This window comes from Aythya fuligula, chromosome 10 (genome assembly GCF_009819795.1).
Source record: "Aythya fuligula isolate bAytFul2 chromosome 10, bAytFul2.pri, whole genome shotgun sequence".
Classification (NCBI taxonomy): Eukaryota; Metazoa; Chordata; class Aves; order Anseriformes; family Anatidae; genus Aythya; species Aythya fuligula.
In genome coordinates, this window is record NC_045568.1 from 3,154,870 (window position 1) to 3,181,174 (window position 26,305).

At 38.3% G+C, this 26,305-nt stretch overlaps 1 protein-coding gene and 1 long non-coding RNA gene across 7 annotated transcripts; one reads left to right on the forward strand and one right to left on the reverse strand.

Annotated features, from left to right (window-relative positions):
• The first annotated feature begins 738 nt into the window (after positions 1-738).
• PTPDC1 (protein tyrosine phosphatase domain containing 1) lies at positions 739-24,864 on the forward strand. 6 transcript variants are annotated; one of them, XM_032193810.1, is made up of 10 exons: positions 739-759; positions 14,230-14,322; positions 17,055-17,226; positions 18,074-18,154; positions 18,380-18,498; positions 19,284-19,421; positions 20,032-21,239; positions 21,979-22,164; positions 23,585-23,695; positions 24,340-24,864. In XM_032193810.1, exons 2-10 carry the CDS (start codon positions 14,238-14,240, stop codon positions 24,454-24,456), a joined length of 2,217 nt encoding a protein of 738 aa, XP_032049701.1. In that variant the 5' UTR covers positions 739-759; positions 14,230-14,237; the 3' UTR covers positions 24,457-24,864. The 6 variants fall into 6 exon arrangements, with proteins under 6 accessions (XP_032049701.1, XP_032049698.1, XP_032049700.1 ...); XM_032193807.1 differs by lacking the exons at positions 739-759; positions 14,230-14,322; positions 24,340-24,864 and adding exons at positions 16,132-16,480; positions 22,561-22,679 and having other exon boundaries at positions 23,585-23,689; XM_032193809.1 differs by lacking the exons at positions 739-759; positions 14,230-14,322; positions 24,340-24,864 and adding exons at positions 16,132-16,480; positions 22,511-22,679 and having other exon boundaries at positions 23,585-23,644.
• LOC116492864 lies at positions 11,340-15,603 on the reverse strand. The gene is made up of 4 exons (XR_004253685.1): positions 15,522-15,603; positions 15,032-15,091; positions 14,621-14,731; positions 11,340-11,471 (listed from the first exon to the last, which is right to left on the reverse strand). It is a non-coding gene; the product is annotated as an uncharacterized LOC116492864 (long non-coding RNA).
• Positions 24,865-26,305: the final 1,441 nt, after the last annotated feature.

Consider the following 26,305-nt stretch of genomic DNA (forward strand, 5'->3'; position numbering starts at 1 on the left):
GGGAAAACAAAAATTGCCCTTTTCCTTTTTTCACTCCTTATATTCTATGGAATTGCTCTAACTAACTAACCAAAATAACGTTTCCTTGTCTGTGTCTGAGAGCCCCCCACTCGTTCTTGGTGAGTTCTCTGCTCTCTTAGGCTCATTCTCTGCTGGAACACCCCTGTTTTTTGAAACCAGACATTTCTGAGCGCTCCTTCCTCACGGATCAGTGCTGAGAGGGGCCCTTCCCTGTGCAGCCTGCTGGGAAGCACAGAGACAGAGGCAGGCTTGTCCTGTGCACACACCGTTGTGCTGGCACAAGTGTTTGTGCAGCTGCACGACGAGCGGGATCAAGGGCGTGATGTGGAGAAAAACTGATCTTCTTTCCTCATTTCAGACAGAGGAGCAAAGCCAGTGGCTATTTTCAAAAAGCGTGGTATGCCTCTGTGGCTGTATCTTTACAACAAAACAAAGAAAACGTTATGCTTGCTTTTAGGAATAGTACGAACTTTATAAATTCTTTCTGAAGCATGCAGGAAGCGTGTTTATTCACGTAATTATGTAACGATAAACACAACTTTAGGGCACAGCTATCACACGGCACGCTCGCAGCCGCGCTCAGCACACAGCGAATTACAACTCGTGGCGAGGGCACACATCGCACACGCCCAGTAGCAGATAATTTAACAGATAATTTACAAACCGAAGCCTGTAAACGCCAGCTGCAGTTGCTGCTGCAGCAGGGGAAGCGCACTGGGTGTCTGAAGGGAGGCAGAGGTAGGGGCTGCACTCGCGGCGTTGCTTGTTGAGCGCCTACGGGTGCTGTAGGAAACGGGGAAGGTGAACGCTGCACGCACCGAGCCGCGCTGAAGCCGCCCCAGATTTACACAGCCTTCGGGCCCCGCCACCCCGAGCCGGGCCGGGCCGCCCCACGGCTGCCGCCCCCCCTCAGGCCCCGCGCCCTCCCCGCGGCCCAGCCCGCATGCGCGGGGCCCGGCGCCGCCTCCCCCGGGCCGGGCGGCGGCGGAGCGGCGGCGGCGGGACGCGGCGGGAGCCCGGCGGGTCCCAGGTGGGTCCCGCGCCCCCCTCCCGGCCCCGCGGGGAGCCCTCGGCCTGGGCCGCGGCCCCGCTTTCAGGCTCGGCGGCGGCCGCTGGCAGAAGCTCGGCCCCCCGGGGAGCTTCGCAGCGCCGCTCCCGGGGGGTGGTGGTTTACAGCCGCTGCCGGTGCTTTGGGCCGGAGGCTGAAGCCGCGCTCCTCGAGCAGCACCGAAAAGAAGAGGGTACCGCGAGTGTTAGCGACCCAGGCTTAAATGCTTCCCCTTTGTGTGCCTCCCTGGCTTCGCCCTTCTTAGAAAGAGCCGTGTTTCGGGGAGGCCTGCGCCTCAATTAGTGCAACGAAGCACCACGTCTGCGAAGTAATTAATCCCAAAAGATTACGCGCAACACAGACACGAGTACTTGCAGTTACGTGTGGCTGGAAAGCGTTTTTCTGTCTCTTTCTCATCAGTAGTTTACGTAAAGCATGCGCAGAGCCACATGTGTGGCAGCCCGAGTTCGGGGGCCGGTGCTAAGGGCGCTAGGGCAGGAGTCCCAGGGGTACGATCAGCAGCCTGATCCACGCCCTGCGTGACCGCTTCAGTGGCAGCATAAACCGCTCTGCAGGGCGCTTCTGCCCCGTGCCTGAGGAAACATTTCACTTAAGCATTGTAAATCAAACGATACCGCTGATACATGGTGTTATAATAGGAGTAAAGTTACACATGAGAGGAGCCACGGGTAGAAATCGTGAAATCTGAGTTGGGTGGAATTTCAGTGGCTGGGAAGGGGGGCTCTACAAACACGATGAGAAAATTAAATGGACTGCAAGTGCTCAGGTAAAGCACAGGGTGGTTTTACAGGTGGCAAAACACTCCCAGTTTCTGAATGCAGACTACAGCTTGCTGGCTTACTTTGATTTTGCTTCCTGCTAGTATATCACTCAGAATCACAGACAGGCTTGTTCAAAGATGCTCAGTCCAACAAGGCAAGGCACGTTTCCCCTTGCTTTGCAAGGCAACCCAGAAGAGCCCCAGGTGGGTGTTTTGTGCTGTGCTGCAGGGCTGTGCAGGGCTGGAGGGCTTGTGCTGACTGCCAGGCTCAAAGCACTCAGTGGCTGCACAGCGTAGGTAATTCCTGTAACTCCTTCAAACCAGTGCATTGCAACATGAAGTCTGCCCTCGCTGGTCACCACCACGTGCTGTTGGTGACCCGGTGCCTGACAGGTTATGGAGAGACCCTTCCCTCCCTCCGGGGCAAGGTGCTGCCTGAGCCACCGCAATTCCCCGCTCTTCCTCTGATACAACTACCCAGGCAGGGGTCTCACTAGGTTCACTGCTTTACAAAACAAGCTTCAGACTGCAGAATTGCTTAAGCGCATACACAACAATACCCAAGTAACTTCTAGCTTTGCATTCTGTGGTTAGTTTTCAAGAAAGCGTAAAAATTCCTAAGCATTTTTGCTCCTGATTTTGGGTAGTCTCTTAGTGTTGTAAATTAGAAAAGTACATTAAAAACATACCTGTTTTCTCTGCACTGGAGTGTTTCCTAGCCTTAATCCTATCACAGGAGCAAGAAGGAGGTAACACATCACTTGCAGGTGGCTGTGTCTCTCACCTGCACCTCTTGCCACTTTATTAACTTGCTTTGGTTCTTCGCCCAAACAGTCCCCTGTGCTACAGAGCTTGACCATTCTGTTCCTTAGGAAAAAGCACATGATAAAGTGCCTAAAAGGAGTGGCTACCTTAGATCTACTTCATTTTCTTAACATTTCCTCTTTACTGAATCTGCCATTTCTGAACACCTGAGCTTACCTGAGCTTTATCGTGCATATCCTCCACAACTGCTCTGCATGCTCACAGTAGGACCAGCGTTTCCTAGAAACCACACATACATTAAGCAGTGCTTTTGCAAGGGTCTTCACAAGTTGGTAGCTCTTCAGAAGTTACAAAATGTATGAAAGAAGGAATTATTTTCTTAATTTCTCTGTTTTCCAACTACCTGACATTTGCTGGCTATTTCAAAGACAGAGCTACTAACCCAAAGTATACTCGATGTGGGCTCTGCAGCCACCTGGGTGCCACTGTGTGATACAGCCAGAAAACAGGCCGTCTCACAAAGGAGAGCTAAACTGGGTTGCTCTAGCCCTATGACACCTCTCCTTTCCTTTTTAAATCTCTAGTTAAAGTCGCAATTTTTCTTTGATTTCAAAGCCTGAGGCTAAAAAGAGGTTCTAGGTTATTTCCCTGGGCTTGTTGTCACCTATTACATTGCCAGTCCACTGAAGGACCTTTAAGTAATGCTTGATGCAATTCCTCAGTTTCAGAACCGTCTTCTGAATTGAAATCTTCATATTATCATGTTGCTCCTTCGTAACACTTCACCACATTTCCATTTTATCTTATTATTGACAATTTTAACTGACAGTGGAACAGAACAGGAAAAGAATGAATGTAGGAAGTACAGGTGATGAAAGAGGGTGGGGATCATAGGTGGGCTGTTGCTCTGGGATCTCATTAAGGATCTAAACATGTATTTGTCTCGCACCTCTAACACTGCCGGTGTACTTGAGGTCTACAAATGAGAGGTTTTGATCCTGCTTTTGTGATTGATTTGCTGTGTGATACTGCATGGTGCTTAAGGGACAGAAAAAAAAAAAAAGTCTAAAAGCAAAGCTTCTAAAAAATCTTTAATAAAATTTCATACAGTTTTTAAGTTACACAAAACTAAAGCAGTCCCTGCACAAAGCTAAGGCATTCCGTACAGTGTTTTAATGCAAGTCAGAAATAATGCTTCATTAATTGATTTTTATTACCCAAACTACAAGAAGAGGAAAAAGCAAAGATGAAACAGAAAATGTACCAAGCCAGCTAGGAATCTAAATATGTAATTTGTGCTAAAGTAAAATTAAAAACAATTAAGTTTTATTAAAGCTTTAGGATAATTTAATGTTCTTATTCTATGTAGCAATGAAAACACTGCAGTCTAAACAATGATCAAACATCCCAATTGCATCCAGATCACTGTGAGACACTTTTCTACCTGCCTAATCTGATAAATTCATACCTAGGGTCACAGGACACGTGGATTCACCAAGTCCACTACAGAGTAGCCATGAGACAGCCCGAGAAATAAACTGCCAGAAGCCTGGCAACCCCATTCTACTTACCTAAAAAGCTCATTAATATCTTTAAAGAGCAATCATAGTTCAACAGAATTTTCCAGAGGATTTGGGATTCTTCAATTTAAGTAGGAAAATGCCAAACCTAGAGAGAGAGAGAAAGATTATTAGTTTAGTCACTAGCTTCCCACCTACTCTTTGTATTCTTTCTTTGGAAATGGCAAATTATTTCAGCCTAATGGTTAACTCCCCCAAAAAGTCATCCTCAGCTAGCACAAAGCCTTGTCTTGACAAAAATACGATGACAAGCCTGTTTGAACAAACATGTTTGGCACCAATTCCTGGAACTAGCTAAACTTCGCAGATCACTGGAAAAAAAATCAGTTCTTCAGCTGAATAAATTGCTGCTAGTACCCAGGAGTACAAATGCAGGAACAGCTAGAAGGGACAGCCAAGCGAATCTCTAACACCTACAGACGGACACAGCCAAGTGGCAGGCTGATGCACCAAGATCTGAAAGCATCCAAGACTGAGCCCTTTTCCAGAATCGCGTAGGTAAACAGTGCGGTGGTGTTAGCCACAGGAAAACAATCACCAAGTTATGTCAGAGACAGCCTCTCAAATGTGAGCATTTAGTAACTTTCCAAAAAAAAAAAAAAAGAGACTACACTTTTATTAAAAATTTCAGTTAATTAGTGCTCCTTAATTATTCTGAACTGCTCTTTGTTCTTTAGTCACCTAAAAAATCTGCTAACTTCCTCCGTTTACTCCTACAAAATATTTTACCAGATGCTCCACTTGTTGAACACATTTTTGTGTGCTAACACTTGAAAAATGTGTCCTCTTACTCCCAATTCTTAGATCAGGATTTCTAGAGCCACTTCTATAATGTGGACAGACAATGGGTGATGAAACCAAGAAGCGATGCTGCTGTTGGAGTGTTACTTGGGCAGGGCTCTTCAGAGAGGGAAACTGGCATTTCTTGGTCTGATCTGGACGTCAGCCCTGCCTTGAGCAGGCTGGATGACCTTCAAGTCTTTTTGACCTAAATTTTCCATGATTGTAACACAGCTTCCTTCCAAAACTCTCTATATCCCAGGAACTTCCCAGGCCTCTAAAGCAGTGACGTGCTTTGGTTTCTGCCTGGGTCCACAAGATACCAAAGTGAATGTGCAATTCCACGTGCTTACAGCCGGTCATTTAACTGCTGGAGGCCATGGGGCTGCTGGCTGGTTCTTGTCTGTAAGGACAGCGTTGGGAGGCTTGGAGCTCTCCTGTTCCACCTGCACGCCAGGGAGGCTGCGGGTGCTGCACCCGTGGGACTGAAACTGCTACCAGCCATTAAAGAAGTGAATGAGTAAAATTGTAGAATTTTGAAAACTTATTTTGTAGTGGAAGAAAACATTCTTTGTATTGGTTGTCGTTGAAGTGGCGAAACTCAGTTTTGCAGTATTTCAGATACAGCTCCCACGTTTCTAACCTTAAAGTTCAAATTAGTGAACTTCAAGTTTTTAGCAATACGCACTCACGTTATAGGTTACAGAAGCAGGAATGCGTGGCTACATAATATGCCTTAGTTAAAATAGTTACAGGCTGTTATTAAATAATTTTAAAATAGTCAATTACAAATAGTTATAGGTTTGTTTTTTAAAAAAGCATTTCCATTGTGTGCACGTATCATGCATTTTCAGCTACAAAAAGGAATATAAACACTTGGAAAAACTAAAAGAATATCATGCAGGTGGCACTGAGATCATCTTAGGTTCAATTAGCATTCATTTTGGGAGGTGAATCTGTTGAAAAATAAAACAGATTGAACATAGCACTACCTGGTTTCTTCATGAGGTAAAATTCCTCACGAAGCTTTGTAATTAAAAAATAAAACTGCAAGTAGAATTTCTTAATGACATACTTGGGCCTTGAAAAAAGCCTGTTTTCCCCAGGAAGATGCTTTTATGTGGCTTTTGTCTCATTTTACAGTCACATTTACATTCAAACATATGTAAATATTTCTAGTGTTTACAAAACATTGGTTTTGTAAAATAAATATGTAGCAAACAGTAAATGTAAACTCAAAAATCTAACTGAAGATAAGTGATCAGAGAATAATCGTCAACCATATTTTCTAAAGTACCTGTCCTGGTTTCAGTTAGGACGGACAGTACCCCAGTGGTTTCCAAAACTGCATACAAATCTTCTGAAGCCCCATTTTTAGTTAAGATTTTTTTTTTTTTCACAAACGCCCTTATATGTGTACATATATGATGTTTTCTCTTTAATAAAATTATAGTCTGCAGTTTATTTAATGCCCATGATTTTTTTTTGTCCCTGCAGCATTAGTAAGAAACTAGATGTGTAATCTTAAGGACTTTTAAATTCATTTCTCTCTATTCTCAGTACATTAATTTTTCTATACAAAAGTAGTCGGATTCTTTTTCATTCTGATTTTTGCTGCAATTATTACAACAATAACGGTGAGATTTTGCTATAAAATTATTTTTGAAAATTAATGAAACGTTATAGTCCTGTTATATGCCCTGTCTCTGCTGGCCAAAGTGAGGCAGGGGGTCAGTTCAAAGCACAAGTACGTTGGCATTAGTTGTCTCCTGCAGCTTGCTGTCCCTGCTTGTTTAAATAATACACACACCCCATTCACAGAAGCTTGCACTAGTACTTTCTTTTTCTCTAAGTAATTGGGAGGTATTTTTAATGACAAATAGTGAGTAAGCACTTAATTAACACTAGCCTTTTTTTTTTTTTTTTTTTTTTTAATGTGTAGGTAAGCTGTGGAAATAGACAAAAGCCTTTCTTGTCAGATAATATTTAGTAGTTGAAATTGTAGTAAAATAGAATATCATATCCTATTTTATTTATCTTGTTTTCTTACTTTATTTTAGCTCACCTTAGTTAAATCAACAAAGTCCTTGTGTGTGTGTGTGGTTTTGTTTGTTTGTTTGTTTGTTTGTTTTTGGTAGATCATATCCTCTCCATTCATAACTTATTTTTCTTCTTTTTGCTTATTTTTTTTTCTTTCTGCTTTTGAGGTGTTCATTTTAATACAGTTAATTTACACTCAATTTACATACTTTAATGATAGTATTTGAAAAATAGTAAGTTTTGTTCAGGGTGCAAACACAGGTACAAACAAAAGACAGTTTCTTTCCATGTTGTTATAAAATTACTGTATCAGTTTAACTGCAATTAAGGTACGTTCCCCAAATGATTTTTGTAACTGTGTGCTTAGTGGTCTGGCACATGTAGACACACATATTTACTTGTGGTTGATAACAGGAAAATTAGGTGAATGGAAAGGATGAAGCAGAACGATACGGAGGGTTCAGTTATTAAAACAGGTTGGTGTGGCCTGTTTGCCTCAATCCCTTTAAAATCAAGGCAGACACAGAAAGCAGTTTATGGGACGATTATCTGCATCGCCTGTAAGGCATTCCTCATACAGTCTTAAGTTAAGAAAAGATAGTTACAGGCTCCTCCCAGATTACCATCACGAATCCAATTAACTCCAGGAAATACTGTGGCAACACCATTCAGCATCTCTTCTGCAAAGGTGAATTCCCTACAATATATTTCTTGAAATTGATACAGCAGCAATGAAGGGATCAACACTAACTCACTCTTTTTGCAGGGTAACAGGTAAGATGTTCAACCGAAATTACTGAAATTCTATATTAAAGGTCACGTAAATTTGCTGGATTTGACTATCTGCAGTATAAAAATATTTTAAGTCGTAGAGTTCAGTTTTAAAACTTTTCCACTTATGAATGCTTTCAGTAGCATTCAGCTGTGCTGACAATATTTCATTCTTCTGTATGTAGTCTGACAAATCTACTAGTCTTAGTAAACATGATATTCATGATCCGTAATATCTGAGTCACTCATTTTTCTTTGTAGAACAGTTAATTTATTCATTTTTACACCATCTACTTTATAATTCTCAATAGTAATTACTGGTTGCCAACCTGTTCAAGGTAGTTTAAAATAACTTCTCTTAACTACTGCGTTAACACTATCACAGAAAGCTGACGTGACTTAATGAGATGAATCAAGTCAATTGGTAGACCTGTCCATCATCTTAGGTTGCAGTTTCTTGCTATTTATGTCAAAAAAACTATTAATAGCAAATACTGAATCACCAGAGCAACACCTACATAATTTTCTAACGGATTATATTCTTTTGTCTCTTTTGTACATGAAAGGAGCTGTAGTCCTTTGTAAATATCATGCTTAATGATTAAATGACATTCACCTTTAATTAAAACAGATGATGATTTTTTTTTTTTTTCCTAAAGGAAAAATAAAAGCAACAACCCAACTCGTGGAAATAACAAATTAGTTTTTGTTGCATTCCCAGTGAAATCACCAGAGTTTGACAACAGCTGTAGTATTGTTCTGCTGTATAAATTCCATATAGCTGAACAAGCATTCAAGTTATTACCTTATCTTCCCTTTGTCCTATATCTCTGTGTTTATTTTCTTTTTATGATTTTCTCATGTTTGCTCATAGGTAGTAAACCTTTCAAATTTCAAGCAAGCCTAGGGAAGTGAGGTGTGTGCCTATTGAAATAGGTGTGCTAACTGCCTTCAAGCCTTTTACTTGTAGCTAAAGTATTTGTGATATGGCTTATCAGTGATTTTTTTTTTTTTTTTTTTTTACTGCAATAAGTATTAGAACAAGAAACTGAATCATAATGATCAAGTTTAAGGAAAAAAGTTATCTACTATTTTTCTAAAACTTTAGAAATAAATGTTTTGTTATTTCTGGCAATGTTCAAAGTAGATAGTGTGTTGTACTTTTCAGTATGATTTCATTTACCAGTGCTTCTTGTAGAAGTCACTAACTACCCCTCAGTGTACTTAGATTTTTCTATCAAAAATGTTAATGATCTGCCTATATTATCAGATGTAAAACCTGAATTTAATGACCAAGTTATAATTTATTAGCTCTTAACCACTTTAGTATCTATAAAACAGTCCTCAGTACATGATCATATTTTTGCTTAATTACCTGAGTTATCTTTAGTTATGTAAAGTAATTAGTGCAGTTTTCATAACTTTGCATTTTGGCAATGAAACTTTATCCCATACAATCTTCCATTTCGACAAATACCCTGTTGACTTCTATGGGACTGCTCACAAAAGCAGAGCTACTGAAGATAAGTACTTACAGAATCAGGCCACAGAGTGAATTTTAATGATGTTTAATTTTAATGGTGGGCATAGGTGCTAAGCTAATATGGCCACTGCCTGCATCTGCAGTTGACTATCTTGCTTTAAAAATTGGCCACTGGTTAGTTACTTATATGTGAATACAACAGGGGAGAGAACAATTCATTTCAAAAGGCAAGAAAACAGTAAAAAACAATCCCCGCATTTTATATGACAAGCATAAGCATCAGCATTTACCTCTATTGCATGAATATATTTGAGGTTTAAAATAGCTTTTCTTATACACTGACATTAAAAAATTGAAAGCTTATCCAAGGTTTCTAATGTTAACATAAAAACTAATCTTTTGGAATATGTGGTTTGCTGTCATATTCTAGTTACCAAATCCATATAAATCTGAAGAAATGGGACTCCACTATTAGTAAACAGCTCCACAGAAATGCGGAGAGGATTCCTGTTTGTGCTGGCAGCTGAACTGGCACAACTGTAATCATTCCAGTCTCAACTACAAGCTCTTCTGTTTTGAAAACATGTTCTAAAGATAGTAATTGCATTTATTAAATAACCATATTAATTGCTAAGGTCAGCTGGGACCAGCCCTTGTCTTTGCACTTTTTGGCTTTTCTGGCTGCTAAAACATGAGACATTGGACATAGTTCCTTTCTTTCATTTCATTTTGGAGCAAAAAATCAGCCCAGTGACTGGAAACCACTGATTTCCAGGTCCTGACATTCTACGAAATAATCCTTTTTGCACGCTCTTGTGAACCAGGAAGGCATGCCTCCTGTATGCTCCTCCTGGCCAAGGCTGCCCACCAGTTGGTTGCAGATCCCTGATCTCTCCCTTGCCCTCCTTGCGGTGTGGCATTTTGCTGCTTAACCTGTATCTCCACAAAGAGAAGCCCTTTCATTCCAGAGGAAGTGGATGTAGCCCAGAGGCTGCATCACTCCCTAAAATGCACGTGGGAGCACAGACTGGCCTCACCAAAGGCACCACAGTGTGCCTATACTATTTCCTCTGCAAGAAATTCACCTCTGCGTAGATGATGCATATTTGACAGCTGTCATTTGTTACCAAATGCAACAGGTGAATCAGCAGTGCTACCAACAGACAACAAAAGCTGATCCATCCCTTCTGTTAGGGATCGGGCTGCTCAAAAACAGAGAAAAGAAACGAGGTAAAGAGACACCAAAACATGTAAAAAATCCATGCCTCAGAGGGACCTGTTGAAATATCCCCTGAGGGCTTGATATCTGATTTCAATGTACGCTTGTTTTCCTGGGCAATGGGGTTCTGCTGTTTACTTCAGTCAGCCATCATCAGTGTTATTTTTTCTACATTTTGGTTGCATTACCTGTGGCGTTTATGCAAGCTTAATGACATTGCTTCCCATGATAAAATATAAAGAGATGGAACATCACCTAAGACACCGTTCCATTTCTTAAATTGTGATAGCAGGATTAAAAGGCCAGCCTCTTTGCTGTCATGGCAATAGAAATGCATGTCACCCAGATAACAGAGGGGATCTGATTAAGGTGGTGTCATGATTGCCACAAGGCACGTGACCCAGTTCCCTCAGGGAGCTAATAAGGAACGTGACCTGGAATAACATTTGAGACTTGTTTTTTCTCTAGCATCTGTCAAGTGTTAACATGATGAACAAAATGCTGAAAAGGACCTTTTTAAAACTAAAAAATGTACAGAGAAAAAACAGGAGAGTTGTTTCTTTTACCCAACCACTATTTTAGCTTTTAATGCTGTTCTTATTTGCAGGACAGTAATAGCCCTCTCTGTAATAACAACACGGAAATAGTACTGCCTGTCCCAAAATAAAACTTTTTACCTTTGTTCAAGGGAGTGCATCATTTCTTTGTAAACTCTTATCACAATCTTACTTAACTTTTTGTTTGTTTGTTTCAGAAAAATATACAACAAAACAGAGAATTGGAATTGCCTGGTCATACAGAACAGGAAATAGAGATTTGGTCTACTAAAAAAATTTGAGAGAGGTCTAATTTGTTAAAAAAGAAAAACAAACAAACAAACAAACACATTGTTTACATCTGCCATTTTGAGCAATCTTGCTAGTATTTTGTATATTGTAGATATGTCGTCTGCATCTCTTCCCTCTTCTGTAAAGGCCTGAAATCTGGTTGAAAAAAAAAAAAAAAGAGGAAAGTAACTTTGATTAATAGTAATATCTGTACTGTTTCATCTCACTTCTTCAGTCTAACACTGGGTACAAGCAAATAGGAAAACTAACAGGCATACATAAATGTCTGTGAAATACAGTAACTAACAGATGATGTTCGGTTTCATTTATTGTTCCGAGTAGCCTTATTTTACCAGTAAGTTGCAGGTAATACTGCTGTAGCATGTAAGTCTTCATTTTTGAATGGAGACTTTCTATAATACAGTATTCATTCTGACACATCCTGCGATGTATGTCTGGAAAACTCGGTCTCTATTTAAATAACATTCATATTCTTTATTCCATATTTCAAGAAAATTATTTGCATTTACTGTTAAGGATATTGTTCAGACAGGTGCAGCACAAATATTACACGAGTCTGTAGTCTGTGCTGAGCAACCTATTAGTTTGTGATTAAATAACTCTGTAGTAAATTCACTTATATTTTCAAACAAGTCACAGTGAGCTGTTTCACTTCTTGCAACACAGACTATGGAAAAATATTAAAAAAGCAATGATTTCATGGAACTATAGATTCAGAAAGAGTTGCCTGAACTCAGTCCTAGCATACATAAGAAAACACTGCCTCCGATAAAAGCTCAAGAAATCAAATTCTATTTCCAACAATTTCATGAAGTGCTGTATACTGCATATCCAAAACTTTGTTAAAAAAATGTGGTACTTTGTAAATTCAACTACAAATGTTAGAAATGCCAGATTTCCAACTTAGCTTGAAGCTTGAATTCTGGAACATTTTAGGGAAAGATGATGGCCTTTTCAGGATACAGGTGTTTCACCCACATTCCTTCCCATGGGGGAATCATGCAGAGAAGCTTGAGCTGTGTCCTGGGTTAGTGGGGCACAGCCTTACTGGACTGGGTTTTCTCTGGCAGCTACCGTTCATTGTCAGAACAGCGTGACTGGTGGTGATCCTGCTGCCTGTATGATTACATCGGACTTTTTCAAATGCTTGTATGTTATCTGGAAAAGCTATTAAGATTTTTGAGAGAAATTTCCGAGAAATAGAAATATTTCTTTAGCTGCTGAGTTTCCTCTGATCGTGAAAGCCATCTATTACTGATTTCAAAGTCCATTGGGGAGGGAAAAAAAGAAAAAAAAAGAAAAAGGTAATTAAGGTAATTAGAGCTCAAAATAGAATGCAAGTTGTGCCTGTATTCCTGCTTACTTATTAAAGGCATTGACTTGTAAAAGTGCAGCCAGATGGTCAAGTAGCTGAGTAGAAAATGTTCAGGATACCCTTTAGTCTAGTGTAAGATTCATCTGAAAGATCTGAATGAATATTCTTAATAATATACAGATGTATATTAGAAATGCATTCCTTAACTTCACTTAAATTTTGAAAGGCCTCTTGGCTTTCACAAACACACACAATTCTTGTATTTTTGAGGCCACTGATGTAGCGGTATTAAAAGGCTATTAATGGGCATGTATATTCAGTTCCCACCTTCAAGCATCTCGAAAAGGACAGAGTTGTACTAGGTGACTTTGATATGGAATAAAATCCATAAGCATGGTTGGAAGAATAATTTCAATTTATTCAACCATGTGGCAGATAGTGTAATATGAATTAATGAAATTTTATGTGCCCCTATTCAGATACTTAAAATAATTATGCAGTATTATAGATAAAGAGTGGACAGTAAGCAGCAAGCAGTTAATACCTCTTTTCAACACAGCACTGGATTGTTTACCACATAATCCCTGCATTACTTTTTATTATTTTTTTTTTTTCCAATATTTTTAGTAAATCTGTTAAATGCTATTTATGCTGCTAAATTCTGACACTGGTTTTCCAAAACATGGCACAGAAGGTTCGTCTATATAGAAAAGTTTCAATCGTTACAGCAGAGACCTACTTAACTTGGTATAATCTTTATTTATTTTTAACATTACATTTGCAACTATTTTACTATTGAGATAAGAGGAAGAGATCTTTTAACGGGTAAAAATTTTCAGTTAGCATCCATGTAGTTGGTTTACTTACACATCACAGTGACTGATGTGTTTCTGTTTACAGCCTTCCTTTAGTTCTCTTTGTCAGACACAGTCTCTTCAGAAAATGACTTGCTTTGTATCAGAAATTGTATTAAAATGTGTTTTCTGCTTAGACAAAGTCTTGGGTTCACTTTTGTTTTTAGAAGAGAATCTTCATATATGTGATTTCAAACTTGCCATCATACCAGAAACAAAGAGTGGAGGGAGGAGAGCAGAGAAAGCACGTACCTTGTGGATAGTCTGTTGGGCAAGCATCAGCTAAAAGTATGAATGGTATGATTTAGAAATAGTGCTGCCATTCTGGTATCATTAGATTTGCTGGAACTGCCCCTTGGAAGGTTCCAGTTAGACGTACAGTTGTATGGTTACCTTTACAAATTTGAGAAAATCAAGATGGAGGCATCTAGGTGAGTGCCTCCTGTCCATATAAAGCACACACTTTGAAGTACACAGTCAGCCAGACTCTGGAGCTGGAAATACACAATTAACTAAACTTCAAATTGCTGGGGCAGACAGTGAAGCAGGTGAACTTTAAGATGACTGCACATCAAAACCCAAGTACCGTCCATGTCTGACTGCCCCAGTCTTAAGCTTGGGGCAACTTACAACCACGTGTCAGGTACTCAACTTTAACTCAGCTTTATTTTGCCTTTTTTTAATGTATTGTAGATTTACAATGAACACACTACTGTTTCAACAGGTACTGCAATGGCTGCAGGAGTTTTGCTACAAAATGAACTCCCATATTCTTCATTGCTAGAGAGCAGCGTACATCTTGCAAATATGAGTTCAGGTAATAACTTCCTCTGATAATGCCATTCATAAAAAGTGCTTAAAGAAATTATGATTTTTTTTTCCATAGAGAAAAGATGCATTATCAAATTATAATCTTAAAAATGTCTCTAACAAAAACAAACTGTGTAACATTATCACCGTGATGTGTTTTTAAGCTTTTATGTTACTTCCATATTGTCAAGTCTCTTAATTAAAGAACCTGTGTCATTTCCATGTTCAGAAACCGCCTTGCTCTCTGAAAGTATAAACAACTCTTCAACAAAAAGAATTCTATAATAAAATATCTTAAGTCTTACTTTGGGTGAGTATTTGCAAATCATGGTAGATTCAATGGAAAAATATGGTGTGCAGCATTTTATCTTGCTCATTTCTGACTCCATCATTTAATATATCCTGAAGAAAAGATTCTGAGAAGAGAAAGAATAAGAATTAAATATAAGAAAGCCATATAATTAACTGGAAAGCATTTTTTTTTGCATTTGCTGGATATAGGTAGCACTTGAAGTAGCCTCTTTTTCTCCTTCCTTCTTCTTCAACCTAACACGCCATATGAAAACACATTCAAATATTTTCTTATCTCCTAATATCAGCTTTATTAGAATACTCAGATCTTTGAAACGACAGCTAACAGTCAGCTTTAACGTTTTCCTTTTCTCATACCACATCACTACCGACAATTAATGCCTGGTATCTACAGAAAACCTTACCATGTCTGAAGAGCTGGGGAGCAGTATTCAAAATTCAGTCACTCTGTTCCTGTTCAGTACCTAGGAGAAAACAGTACATGTTTACCTGAGGAATGTTTATCAAGAGAGCTTTCTCATACGCAATTCCTCTTTAAGAATTCCTGGTTTCATAATACAAAAGAAAAAATCAAACACTGACTGACGATAGTATATATCCTTAGGAAAATGCAACAGCATTTATTTGTCAGGTGACCAAAGCTGTGGTGACTTTTCTTCATTATTTCCCCAGGCTTTCTCCTTTAACATCCAGTCTAATGCACAAACAATGGGAAGGTTTATTTTATTTTATTTTAATTTTTTTTAAACATTTCTGTAGTTTGTTCTCCACATAGTTGCATAACAATTTTGTGCTTTTGAAAACAACAGTCCTGTTTTCGAGCAGTCCTTCTGGCCAGCTCGTTCTTACCACGCTAGAAGCAAAGAGGGAGGCAATTTGCCACCTAATATCTACCTTCATAAGCCTAAAGCACTCAACCAATGCATCTTCTCCTCCCCATAATCTGCTTTATCTCAGTCTGTAGGGCTAACAGCTTTGGTTAATAAAAGAGCTGTGCCCTGAAAAAAAATAAGCCTTTTGTTTTGAATAACAAATTGTGTTTTGTTGAAGATATGAATGGTCCAGAGCGAACAGTCTACAATTCATCATGTACTGAGCCATTTCAGTAGGAACACACTAATCCCAATCATTACAGAGCTAATGATGCATTTTGGAGCAACTAAGCGGAGGGAGAGAGGTGGTTGTGGAATGTTAACCCAAGAGGTGGGGGAGTATAATGTACTTACAGATTTCTCAGGAAGCAGAGCCCCCAACTGCATTCTGATTGTTCTTTTGAATATACTATTTTGTGTCTTAGCAAGTTCTGAATGTGTGTTATTTATGACCAACTAAAATACTCACATTGTTTACGGAAAATGTTTTGGTTGTTCCCCGTCCATTTCCAAAATTATCTGCTTGAAATGCAACTATTTTCATCGGCGGCGGAACAGCTTGTCCCAACCAGAACCAGCCCCTACAGCATCTCGCTGCCTCGGGGCTGGCTGCGAGTTACTATGGTGACAGCTCAGCCCCTGCCTTCTGGCTGCCGGAGCAGGCGGGAGGATGCTGCACATCCCTGCAACTTCGGCACAGAACAACTGGGGTGTTCGATCAGCGCGTCCTCAGCACCCTGCCACACTGTCACTGGGGCCAGGCAGTCATGCAGGGCTCACCCCGGAGGCGTTCAGCTGCGAGTATTTTTAGCAACTTTTTCCAGGGCCGGAGGCATTCGTCCTCCGATCCCCTTCTCCGCATAATCCAGAGGCGCCGGAGCTCGGTGGTGGAGGTACTGTCATCATCAACTCAGCGCGTTATGGTGGCGATATCATCTCTGAGCCCCGAGGAGCTGGATGCAACTTTTCCTGAAAAAAAGAGTAAAGTAGTTTTCATTCAAACTGTTGGCAGTTCTGGTTTTGTTGCTGTTCTTGTTGTCCAATTCAAATGCTTTTGCTCTGTTGACTGTATTACATATAGATGCATAAAATACTGTTTAAAATATTTTTTTTCTGTATTTTATATTTCATTCATAGATTCGTATTTGAGTATTAATACATGCTTTTCACTCTAACAGCTCAATTACAGAGAACAGATAAAACAGAAGCACACCTTCATACATATACCAAGTACACGACTAACTATTTTTGATTTTAGGTGGAAGATGACAGTGACATTTGTTCTGCTGCACAGGTTATCACACACCTATAACTTCATCAGAAAAAACAAATTTGCTATGAGAAAAAGCAACTTTTTGCTTGTAAAAAGCTTTTTAAATCAATGTTTTTTTTCCCTTAGAATCCTTAAAGTCCATGTTTAAAAATGAGTTGTAAATTTACATATTTCATATCTGTATGCTCTTTGTAACTTTGTTGACGTAAGGCTGAACAGATGCTTTTAAGGTGGAAATGAATTTGAAAGCCACCTTACTAACTACTTTTGCTTGTGTTATAGGAAGTTCAAGGCGTCCAACAGCAAAATACACTAAAGTCGGGGAGCGCCTTCGCCATGTCATTCCTGGTCACATGCAGTGCTCCATGGCGTGCGGTGGACGTGCTTGCAAGTATGAGAACCCAGCTCGATGGAGTGACCAGGAGCAAGCCATTAAAGGGCTCTACTCTTCTTGGTAGTATGCAGCATTTACTGTCACTAAATGTAACTGGATCCAGTATATTTATTAAACGAGAGAATCATACTTAAGATTTTTTTTTTTCAAATCAACCACTTCCAAGTTAAGTATAAAACATAATGATAGCGTGGTTCAAAATTACAAATTAACAGTAAACCATAATAGCCATTGTACATAGCCCAGTAAAAGTGATGAAAGACTTCTGTGTATTTCCAATAGGTTTGGTTCAGATCCCAAAGAATAAATACCTATCTGTCATGAACTATATATATATATATATATATATGCACACACACACACATATATATACATATTCTGGGTTACAGACATTTCTGGCTAAGATTTAAAATGCAAATTAATTAAAATGTGGTCATAATAGAATTTCAAAGTAAAAACAGTTACTGGAGATGAAATAATGTGTGTTCAAAAAAGCATATCCATATACAGTATTACTTATGTGAAAAATATCTTTTAAATTTTTAACAGTAACAGTGAATGCTATTAAGAAGCATACAAGCCTTAAAGGGACAAACAGGGATCAGTCCAGATTTTTATTCAAAGGAATTTTTTAATGTGTTAATTGGACTGGCATTTAAATAGTTGAAGTAATGGTCTTTTGATATGTAATACCTGTATTAGTTTAATAGGATTTACCACTAACGGTGTATGATAGTAGAATTCTTTGAAAAATCATTTCTATTTAATCAACAATGTTTCTGTCCTTCTTAAAAATCACATAGTAATCTAATCATAGCAAATTCATACCGGGGAAGTTATTAATAATATCATTATCATCTTTATTAGCGTACCAGTAATAAAAACTACTACTTTTTTAATTTCTTAGGATAACAGATAACATACTGGCTATGGCTCGACCCTCAACAGAATTAATTGAAAAGTACAACATTATTGAGCAGTTCGAAAGGTAACAAAATTTACTCATTATTTATTGTAGGTATTACTCATGTAATTCCCAATCCATTTTCTCTTTCAACACAGATTTGGATAGTTGCTAAAGATCCTCTCATTTTCCTGATGCAACAGTATAAAGATTTTTTCTCCCCTAAGAATAAATGTGTGTTTCAGAAAATAAGGGATAATAAGATTTTGGTTGCATATAATGCTTAGACTCATCTATTCCTTCCTTAAGATGTGGCATAAAAACCATAATTAACCTTCAGCGTCCTGGGGAGCATGCGAGCTGTGGGAATCCATTGGAACAAGAAAGTGGTTTCACTTACCTTCCTGAAGCTTTCATGGAGGCTGGAAGTAAGTTCAATCCTGCTGCCATTCCTCATTAATTATTCACTTCAGCACCAGATATTTTTACTTGAATTCTCATGTATTAAAAGCAGCTATATAAGAAATGTTGTACAAAAGAGGGTGTAAACATAAAACTTGGCAAATAAAACTGAGAGTGAATAACACATTATCCAATACTGTATATATGTAGAGTGATATTAGAGGGTTTACATTCAGGTATTTAGAATAAAGAAAGGACAACAGCTGTGTTTTTTGCTTTTTTTTTTTTTTTTTTTCTTCTGAGTTCCCAAACATATAAAACATTAATGTTGTTTCAAGATCTGGTATAACTCAGGTTTTCTTACCTAGGCTATAGAATGGTTTTTGATTAAAGGACATTTGTAATGACAGTATTTTTATATTTTCAAATGCTGAGATGAGGAAAAGTGCTTCTGTGTAAGAAACAGCTTTGGACTGAAGCGGTGCTTTTATTTCTAAAAAGAAAAGATTATGTTCTACCTATGTATAGCTCAGTAATTTTTGTATGAATCACTCCGCTTTGTTATATCTTTCACATTCCAGCTGAATTTGAGTTTGACAAATCTTTGCTAGCGTCACGTATTTATCAAAGTGAAACAGCAAAAGTACTCTGAAATAGGAAAATAATCTCTTGCAAACAATAAGTAGTCATATTCTCCTAAGATTCTTTATGCGTTTTTAATACTATCATTTATTAGTCATCTCTCCCCTGCATTTAGTACTGAAAATTTCACATTCAGTAAAGCAAATAACTCTCTCTCTTTTCATTTTAGTTTATTTTTATAATTTTGGATGGAAGGATTATGGAGTGGCATCTCTCACTACTATACTTGATATGGTAAAAGTCATGGCTTTTGCGTTGCAGGAAGGAAGGGTAGCTGTTCACTGTCATGCAGGACTGGGTCGGACAGGTAAGTGTGCTCTACTGCAAGATCAACAGCATTGTTTTTCTGAAGATGCAAACCCCCTATTGTCATAATTTGTTAACGATTTAAATTCTATATCATCGAAAGATGTATATCTATAAAGTGGTTAAAAATGCTAAACAAATTGGTGAAAATGGTCAGTCAGCAGTGGAAGAGATCAGTTTTAATATATAAACACAGAAACCTGTAAGGTTTGAAGATTTTTGAATCTGTATAATGATGCACTGTTACATTCATATGGGGCAGCTATCTTTTGATGGGAAAAATTCACCTAAAATTTCAATTACTCCTGGCTCTTTCAAGACTCGTTTGCCTGAGTTGTTCCTGTAGAAGGCACCATCGCTCCCGTGTTCACTTATGATGCAACTCCTAGAAATGCTGTGGTGAGAAACTAGCTCTCACTTCAAGTGTAGTGAGAGTGGGTTTACTGTATCTTGTGGTCCAAGGAAAGCAACTATACTTGCCTAACAGCATCAGGTAATAAAGGGCACAAAACCTCTATCTGTACCTACGTTCACTTTTACCCCATGGTTCTTCTGAATGTTTGTTTCAGTTTGATAGTTCTTCAGCTAATTTTTGTGTTTATATTTCCCAGGTGTTCTAGTAGCTTGCTACTTAGTTTTTGCAACAAGAATGACAGCTGACCAAGCAATTCTTTTTGTCAGAGCAAAAAGGCCTAATTCTATTCAGACTAGAGGGCAGTTACTATGCATCAGAGAATTCACTCAGTTTTTGATTCCTCTGAGAAATGTGTTTGCATGCTGCGAACCCAAGGCACACACGGTGACACTGTCCCAGTACCTGACCCGCCAAAGACACCTGCTCCATGGCTACGAGAGCAGGCATCTCAAACACGTGCCAAAACTCATTCATCTAGTTTGCAAACTGTTGCTAGACTTGGCAGAAAATAGACAAGTGATAGAAGCAGAACTGTTAGATATACCAGATCTCTCAGCTGAAATTGAAAAGACTGTTTCTCAGCTGGTGTCTGCACAGCTAGATAAAGAACTGGCAAGGCAAGACAGCGACACATCGGACTCCTCCCACGCCCACTCGGCCCCCTTTGAGACCCAGGATTCTCTTTTCTCCCTGGCACACGAATGCGATCCTCTTTGGAAAAGAAGGAACATCGACTGCCTTCAGCCTCTCACTCATGTGAAAAGGCGTCTTAGCTATAGTGAGTCAGATTTAAGGAGAACCGAGTTCCTCTTAGAACAAGCAGAAACTGCGTGGACAGTACCTGCTCAGATATTACAGTGCAACAAACTTAAGCAGAACAGTGGTGAGGAGTGTTCTGCCAAAGATGACCAAAAGCCACAGCTGGATATAAACAAAGAAGCGTTAGTGCGTAATACATGTACGATTTGGAGTCAGACTAAATTTAATTTGGATGGGCGAAAAGATGGATCTTCAGTTCATCATAGAAGGAACTCTACCAAAGAAGTACAACGCAGCAGAACATTTTCTTCAGGTCTATCATCTATCCACACTTCCAGGGAAACTAGAACACCAAGGCAAAATTTTGCCAATGAGATTGGTCACAGGAAAGAACGCATGACTAATATGTACAGCAGAAAAGTCTATGTCTCCGAGGACTCTGATTCTTCTTCTTCTTCTAAAGTGAACTTTTCCATTGGATGCGAAAGCCAAGGTAGCAAAGATCCATCAGAGGCAATTCCACACATTGTTCTGCAGTCAGAACTAAGTTTGGAAGGCCGAAGGGTTTTGGCAGCAAAAGCACTTGCAAATATAAATGAATTTCTGGAAGAGGATGAAGTGAAGCAGAAGGTAGAAATGTGGCAGGTAATTTTTAATTTGACTCAGTGTTGTATATTCTGCAATGTTTCACCTAGGTTAATTCCTAGAATGGCAAAAATGCTACCATGTGCTTTGAAAGAGCTGAGACACAGATTTATGCTCTGGTTAAGAAAATAATTGTATTTGTCAGTTATCACCAGCTCTTTCAGTAGGAAACAAAGTGAACCTACAAATTTTGTTATCTAACTGGAGGTTAGAACATTGTTTCTGGTTGCGTTCATTCATTTTACAAACTAATGAAAATTGATGCTATTATCTGTAGCTTAACTTAATATCTGTAGTACTTTTATGCTATCAGCAATGAAGTTAGAGCTATGTTGTTTTTAATCAGCGCTTTCTCGGACCTAATCGGAGGATTCTGTGTGTAAAAGTATTTCGTAGAAACTTAATTGCTTATTCTCAAAACCAAATCCTCCTACCAACATTTGTTTTAAAGTAGGAATTCAAAGCTATTTTACATGTTCTAGGAGATAACTGGGAGAGTCAGAGCTGCACTACTTATGTCATCCTTCTGTTTTAAAGAATCACTTGTATTACTGCTGATTAATGTTGATGCTTTAGAAAAAGAAAAAATATATTTTTTTTGGAACTGTTAAGTCTTCTGTTCATGTTGGAATGTAAGCAGCCAAGTACTGCTACAATCAAAGAGAATGCCAGTAAAAGTAAATAGATGATTCATTTTCACCCTCTTCCCCCCCTCCTCCTTTTTTTTTTCCCCCTAAAGAAAGAACTGAATTCTCGAGATGGAGCTTGGGATAAAATCTGTACTGAGAGAGATCCTTTCATCCTCTGTAGCTTGATGTGGTCCTGGATCGAGCAACTGAAAGAACCTATTATATCCAAAGATGATATTGACATGTTGGCAAAAAATTGCATAGAATCACAAGATGCACTTAACTTGCTGAGAAAGGTAGATATTATTTATGTCAATCCATTATTTTACTGTTAAGTATATTTTGTTAATACATGCTGAACCATTCATTTATTGCCTTTAGACACAGAAACTGTACTCTCTAAAGGCAACTCCAATCTCTTTAAAAATCAAAACGAGGATTATTTTTATATTCAATAGTATGAGCTGTAATCAATAATACTACCATGATGAATATTATAAGAAAAGTCTGAGTTATCTTTGGAACTTATTTGGTAGAAGCCCAACTGCATTTGCATGCCTGCAAATTCTCCAGTTGGAGATCCAGGGGCAAAGACAAGAAACTTGCCTTTTGTATGGCTTTTGTTAATGTCAAATCTGTCAGCTGTGCTTAACAGTCGTCATATTTGCTGTGCAAACATCATACTCCATCAGTTTCAGAAGAACTGGACAAGGAATAGGAAGAATTTGCCAATTGAAGGATACAGAAGGCAGGCCAAAATCCTTTACTTAATTCAGAACTGTGACCATTTGAACTCTGAAATGAGAAACAGGTACTTATGATCCACAATCACTTAACTGTGCTTACCCCAAAGAGCTAGATGCAGGGTAAATAAAACAAAACAAAACAAACCCACTTCTATTCTTGACCTCTTAATTATGCAAACTCATTTCGTAATTCTTTGGGAATTGCTTCCAAAGTATTTGCGAAAAAGATAGGGCCCCTTTTAATAACCTCTAGATACCCAAGAATACAGCTTCTAAACAGTAGGTGGGCAGACTTTGTGTGCAGTGACCACTTTAATGACATGACATTCAGAATTCTTCATCTCAAAATGTCATGTTTCTTCCTGACGCATTCTTCCACCCTATCGAGTTTTAAGTTTCTGTTTGTATCAAAATAAAGAACACTTTTAATCTATCAAAATAGAAACCTATAATCCCATCCAAAGGGATGGGAATTAGCAGCTCCAAGGATACTTTGCTCCATTTATATACATCCTAGTCTCTCTGCAAGCTTCTTTTCATGGTGAAGGATACTTGGTAGGGCAGAAGGAGATGTAGATCATGCTACATTAGCTGGGGAAAGGGCTAACGTGCATAGCATTTGAGACTGAAAAGATCTAATCTCACTTTTTCTATGCTACCTCACGTGAGTGTTGCACTTTTTGTGTTGGGAACCTTGAAATGCCAGGTCTCCAGAAGAATGCCTGACCTTGTTGAAATTTCCAGAATAGTCTGAGATACACAAGAGAAGAGTTTCTCCCATCATGACTGAAACAATTACATAGAAACTCTTAAGGCTTGTAAAAATTCTCTCCCCAACTCCTACACCTGAAGGTTTCAATACAGAAAGGCGCGGTCTGATATTTGAACAGCAATTAACAAAAATGGAAAGTTAAATGTTTTTCTTGAAAAGATTTCTTCTAACGAGCTGCTGTTCCTTTTTACCCACCAGGAACAGTGTCAGACTATCCTTTGTATTTTACACTGTGTGGTGAACTTGCAAATGCTACCAGCTGATGTGGAGGAGGCCTTACTTACTCGTGCTATTAAAGCTTTCACTAAGGCAAGTAACCATTTGTCCAAGACATCGTATTTATTTGTTGTAAATCATGTAGGGTAAATCAACAGAGCAGTCCTCTGTGTTAAAAATTACAGTAATTCCTTCACACTTCGTGTACTCATTCTATTTCAGAGTTTATATTTTATAATAACCAGCCTACATAAAAGATAGGAAATACTCTCAATAAAATTACATTCTGTCACTACAGCCTCAGTCCTTCAGTCGCATTTTTCCATTTCTGGCTCAAGTCCAATTCATGAACTTCTTCATGTTAGGGAAAAGATAATTTCTACGGGGTGAGATCAAGTAGGCATTGGGAGTAGCCTTTACTACTTGGACTCTTATCATCAGATTAAATTATTTTCTAAAATTACATTGCAGTTCAGCAAGTGAAATTATTTGAAAAGAAAGTTAATTGCTTCCTAATCTTTTGTAAATCTACAGACATGCCACCTGTTAAAACAATCATGACATTTCTCCTCTCCTCTGGTTAGCTTGTTTTAATGTTTAGTCAGCAAAAAATTGTAAATACTCAGTATTAAGTATGCCATAACACAACACGTATTTTCTTTGATAAATCTGAAAACTGATTTAAAAAATGTTGGTCATCTACTTTGCATTTTGCTATATTTTCTTCCTTTTATTAGACAAGCTTCGATTCTGAAGACGGACCCTATGTTTACAATACCTTGAAAAAAGTATTTAAACAAACACTGGAAGAAAAAAGAAAAAAGCTTAAGGAAGGAACAGAAAATCCCTCTTGATTTCTGCATGGCAATGCTGAAGAATTAGATGGGTCTACCAAATTATTTTGCATTTTCCAGCTACTGTATTTTGTGCTATTTGGTATGATTTACTTAACTTCAGGTGACAGTAGTTTTTAACAAAACGTTTTATTTTTTTAGAGGCAGTTTTAGTGACAATTGTTCCATCTACATGGTTCTAAGGAACAGCTCCTGCGTGACCGTACTGTAGCATTTTGGTTTCAAGTACAATGCTTTTATTTTGTGAACTGTTCTCTTTTCTTCAGATGTATTTAATGATTTAGACTCCTCTGTCATTGGCAAGCTATGCTATTTTCAAGTTACAAGGTTGCCATAAATTCAGTGCCATGGTACATGAAGGTTTAATGGATTGAGTTTATGTATTAACATTAAATATGTTTACATTAATGTTACTTGATATTATTTTGCAGAAAAATAAAAACTGGCTGAACTTACAAAACTTTTGCTTTTAGAAAATTTAGAAAATAGTGAACAGAGCTTAGGGTCTACTGTTAGCAGCAGATAATTTTTTTTCTTGTAGATACCTTAAATAATTTTCACCAATGTATTTCTAAGAGGTGTTGCAGAAGAGAAATACATTAAATGTATTGAGTATGAAGTTATAAAGGTCTGAAGTTAGATTTTTTTTTTTTAATGGAAGATAGGCTGTGTCATCTTAAATGCTTTGAATACAAGCAAAGTTTTACCTTACTAGTTAAATTTTTATAGACCTTATTTTAAGTGGAAAAAATATGTAATCATCAAACATTTAAAAAGATATAATTCTCTCTGTACTTATATTCAGCAAAAACTTATACAGAAATGTAACAGAATAACACTCAAAAATAATCAATGAAAATCTTATCTACGGTACACTTTGTTGCGGCATTTTCATCTAATAGGACAGAACAACGGGGATATCATCATACTGAGTTTTTGATGACAGCCTTAGGATTCAGACTGGAATGTGATTTTGGAGATTAACAGTTTATCCAGTTTGATATGTTTTAGTGGTTAAATAAGAATTAGTCCATTTCCAAAATATTTTTATTTCGCCCTGTAAATGAATAATATTTAGAGTTAAAAACAGACCAGTTTTATATATTTAAATTATACCTACTTGATCTGTTAGATGGTGATACACCAAATTCAGAGCCAAACGAGTACTTTGGTAGAATCATCTCGAAGTAAGCACACTTGAAATTAAAATATCACATACGAATCACATACACGAAAGCAGCTTTGTAAAGAGCCTGTGCAACACAGCATGTAGTTCAGCTTTAACCAGCGTATCATAGCAGTTAGACTTGGGAAAATTGAGATGCATTTGCAGGTATCATAAATTCCCAAGGAATTATTTCAACATTTCAACTGTAGCGAATCCAGAGTTGAACAGTTCCAAATAGCTCGCATGCTCACAGCATAGAGACCAGCTCAGAATTGTTTAAACCAGGATAATTAAGAAGGACTGCATATCATTAAAACTAGCTAGAATAATCTTTCTGAAGTTAATGTCAAGTGTTCACATTTGAAAAATTACCTACCGGCTGTCCATGCAGATGGATATTGCAGAACTGGGTGCTTTTTCACTTAGTACGTTTTTTGGTTCACTGACAAATGTGGTGTAATTACCACCAAACCAACCCCTCCATCTGATTGAAGCCACTATGGGGAAAAAAACAACAGCCCATCTAAATGAAATAGCAAACTCACAAACAGCAGCATCCTATTAATTAATTTCTCACCTGGGTGATGTAAATGCTTAAATTGCAAACAGGCTTTTTCCACATCATTTCCTGATGCAGTAAACCTGACTCACAGATTTGTGTGACAGCCTCCCAGCTGTGGG

Coding starts and splice junctions, on each gene's coding strand:
- PTPDC1 (XM_032193806.1), top strand. CDS start 16,267: ATGCAGGGCTCACCCCGGAGGCGTTCAGCTGCGAGTATTTTTAGCAAC. Junction 18,155..18,379: donor ATTATTGAGCAGTTCGAAAG/GTAACAAAATTT, acceptor TCCTTCCTTAAG/ATGTGGCATAAAAACCATAA. Junction 22,165..23,584: donor CACTTAACTTGCTGAGAAAG/GTAGATATTATT, acceptor TTTACCCACCAG/GAACAGTGTCAGACTATCCT.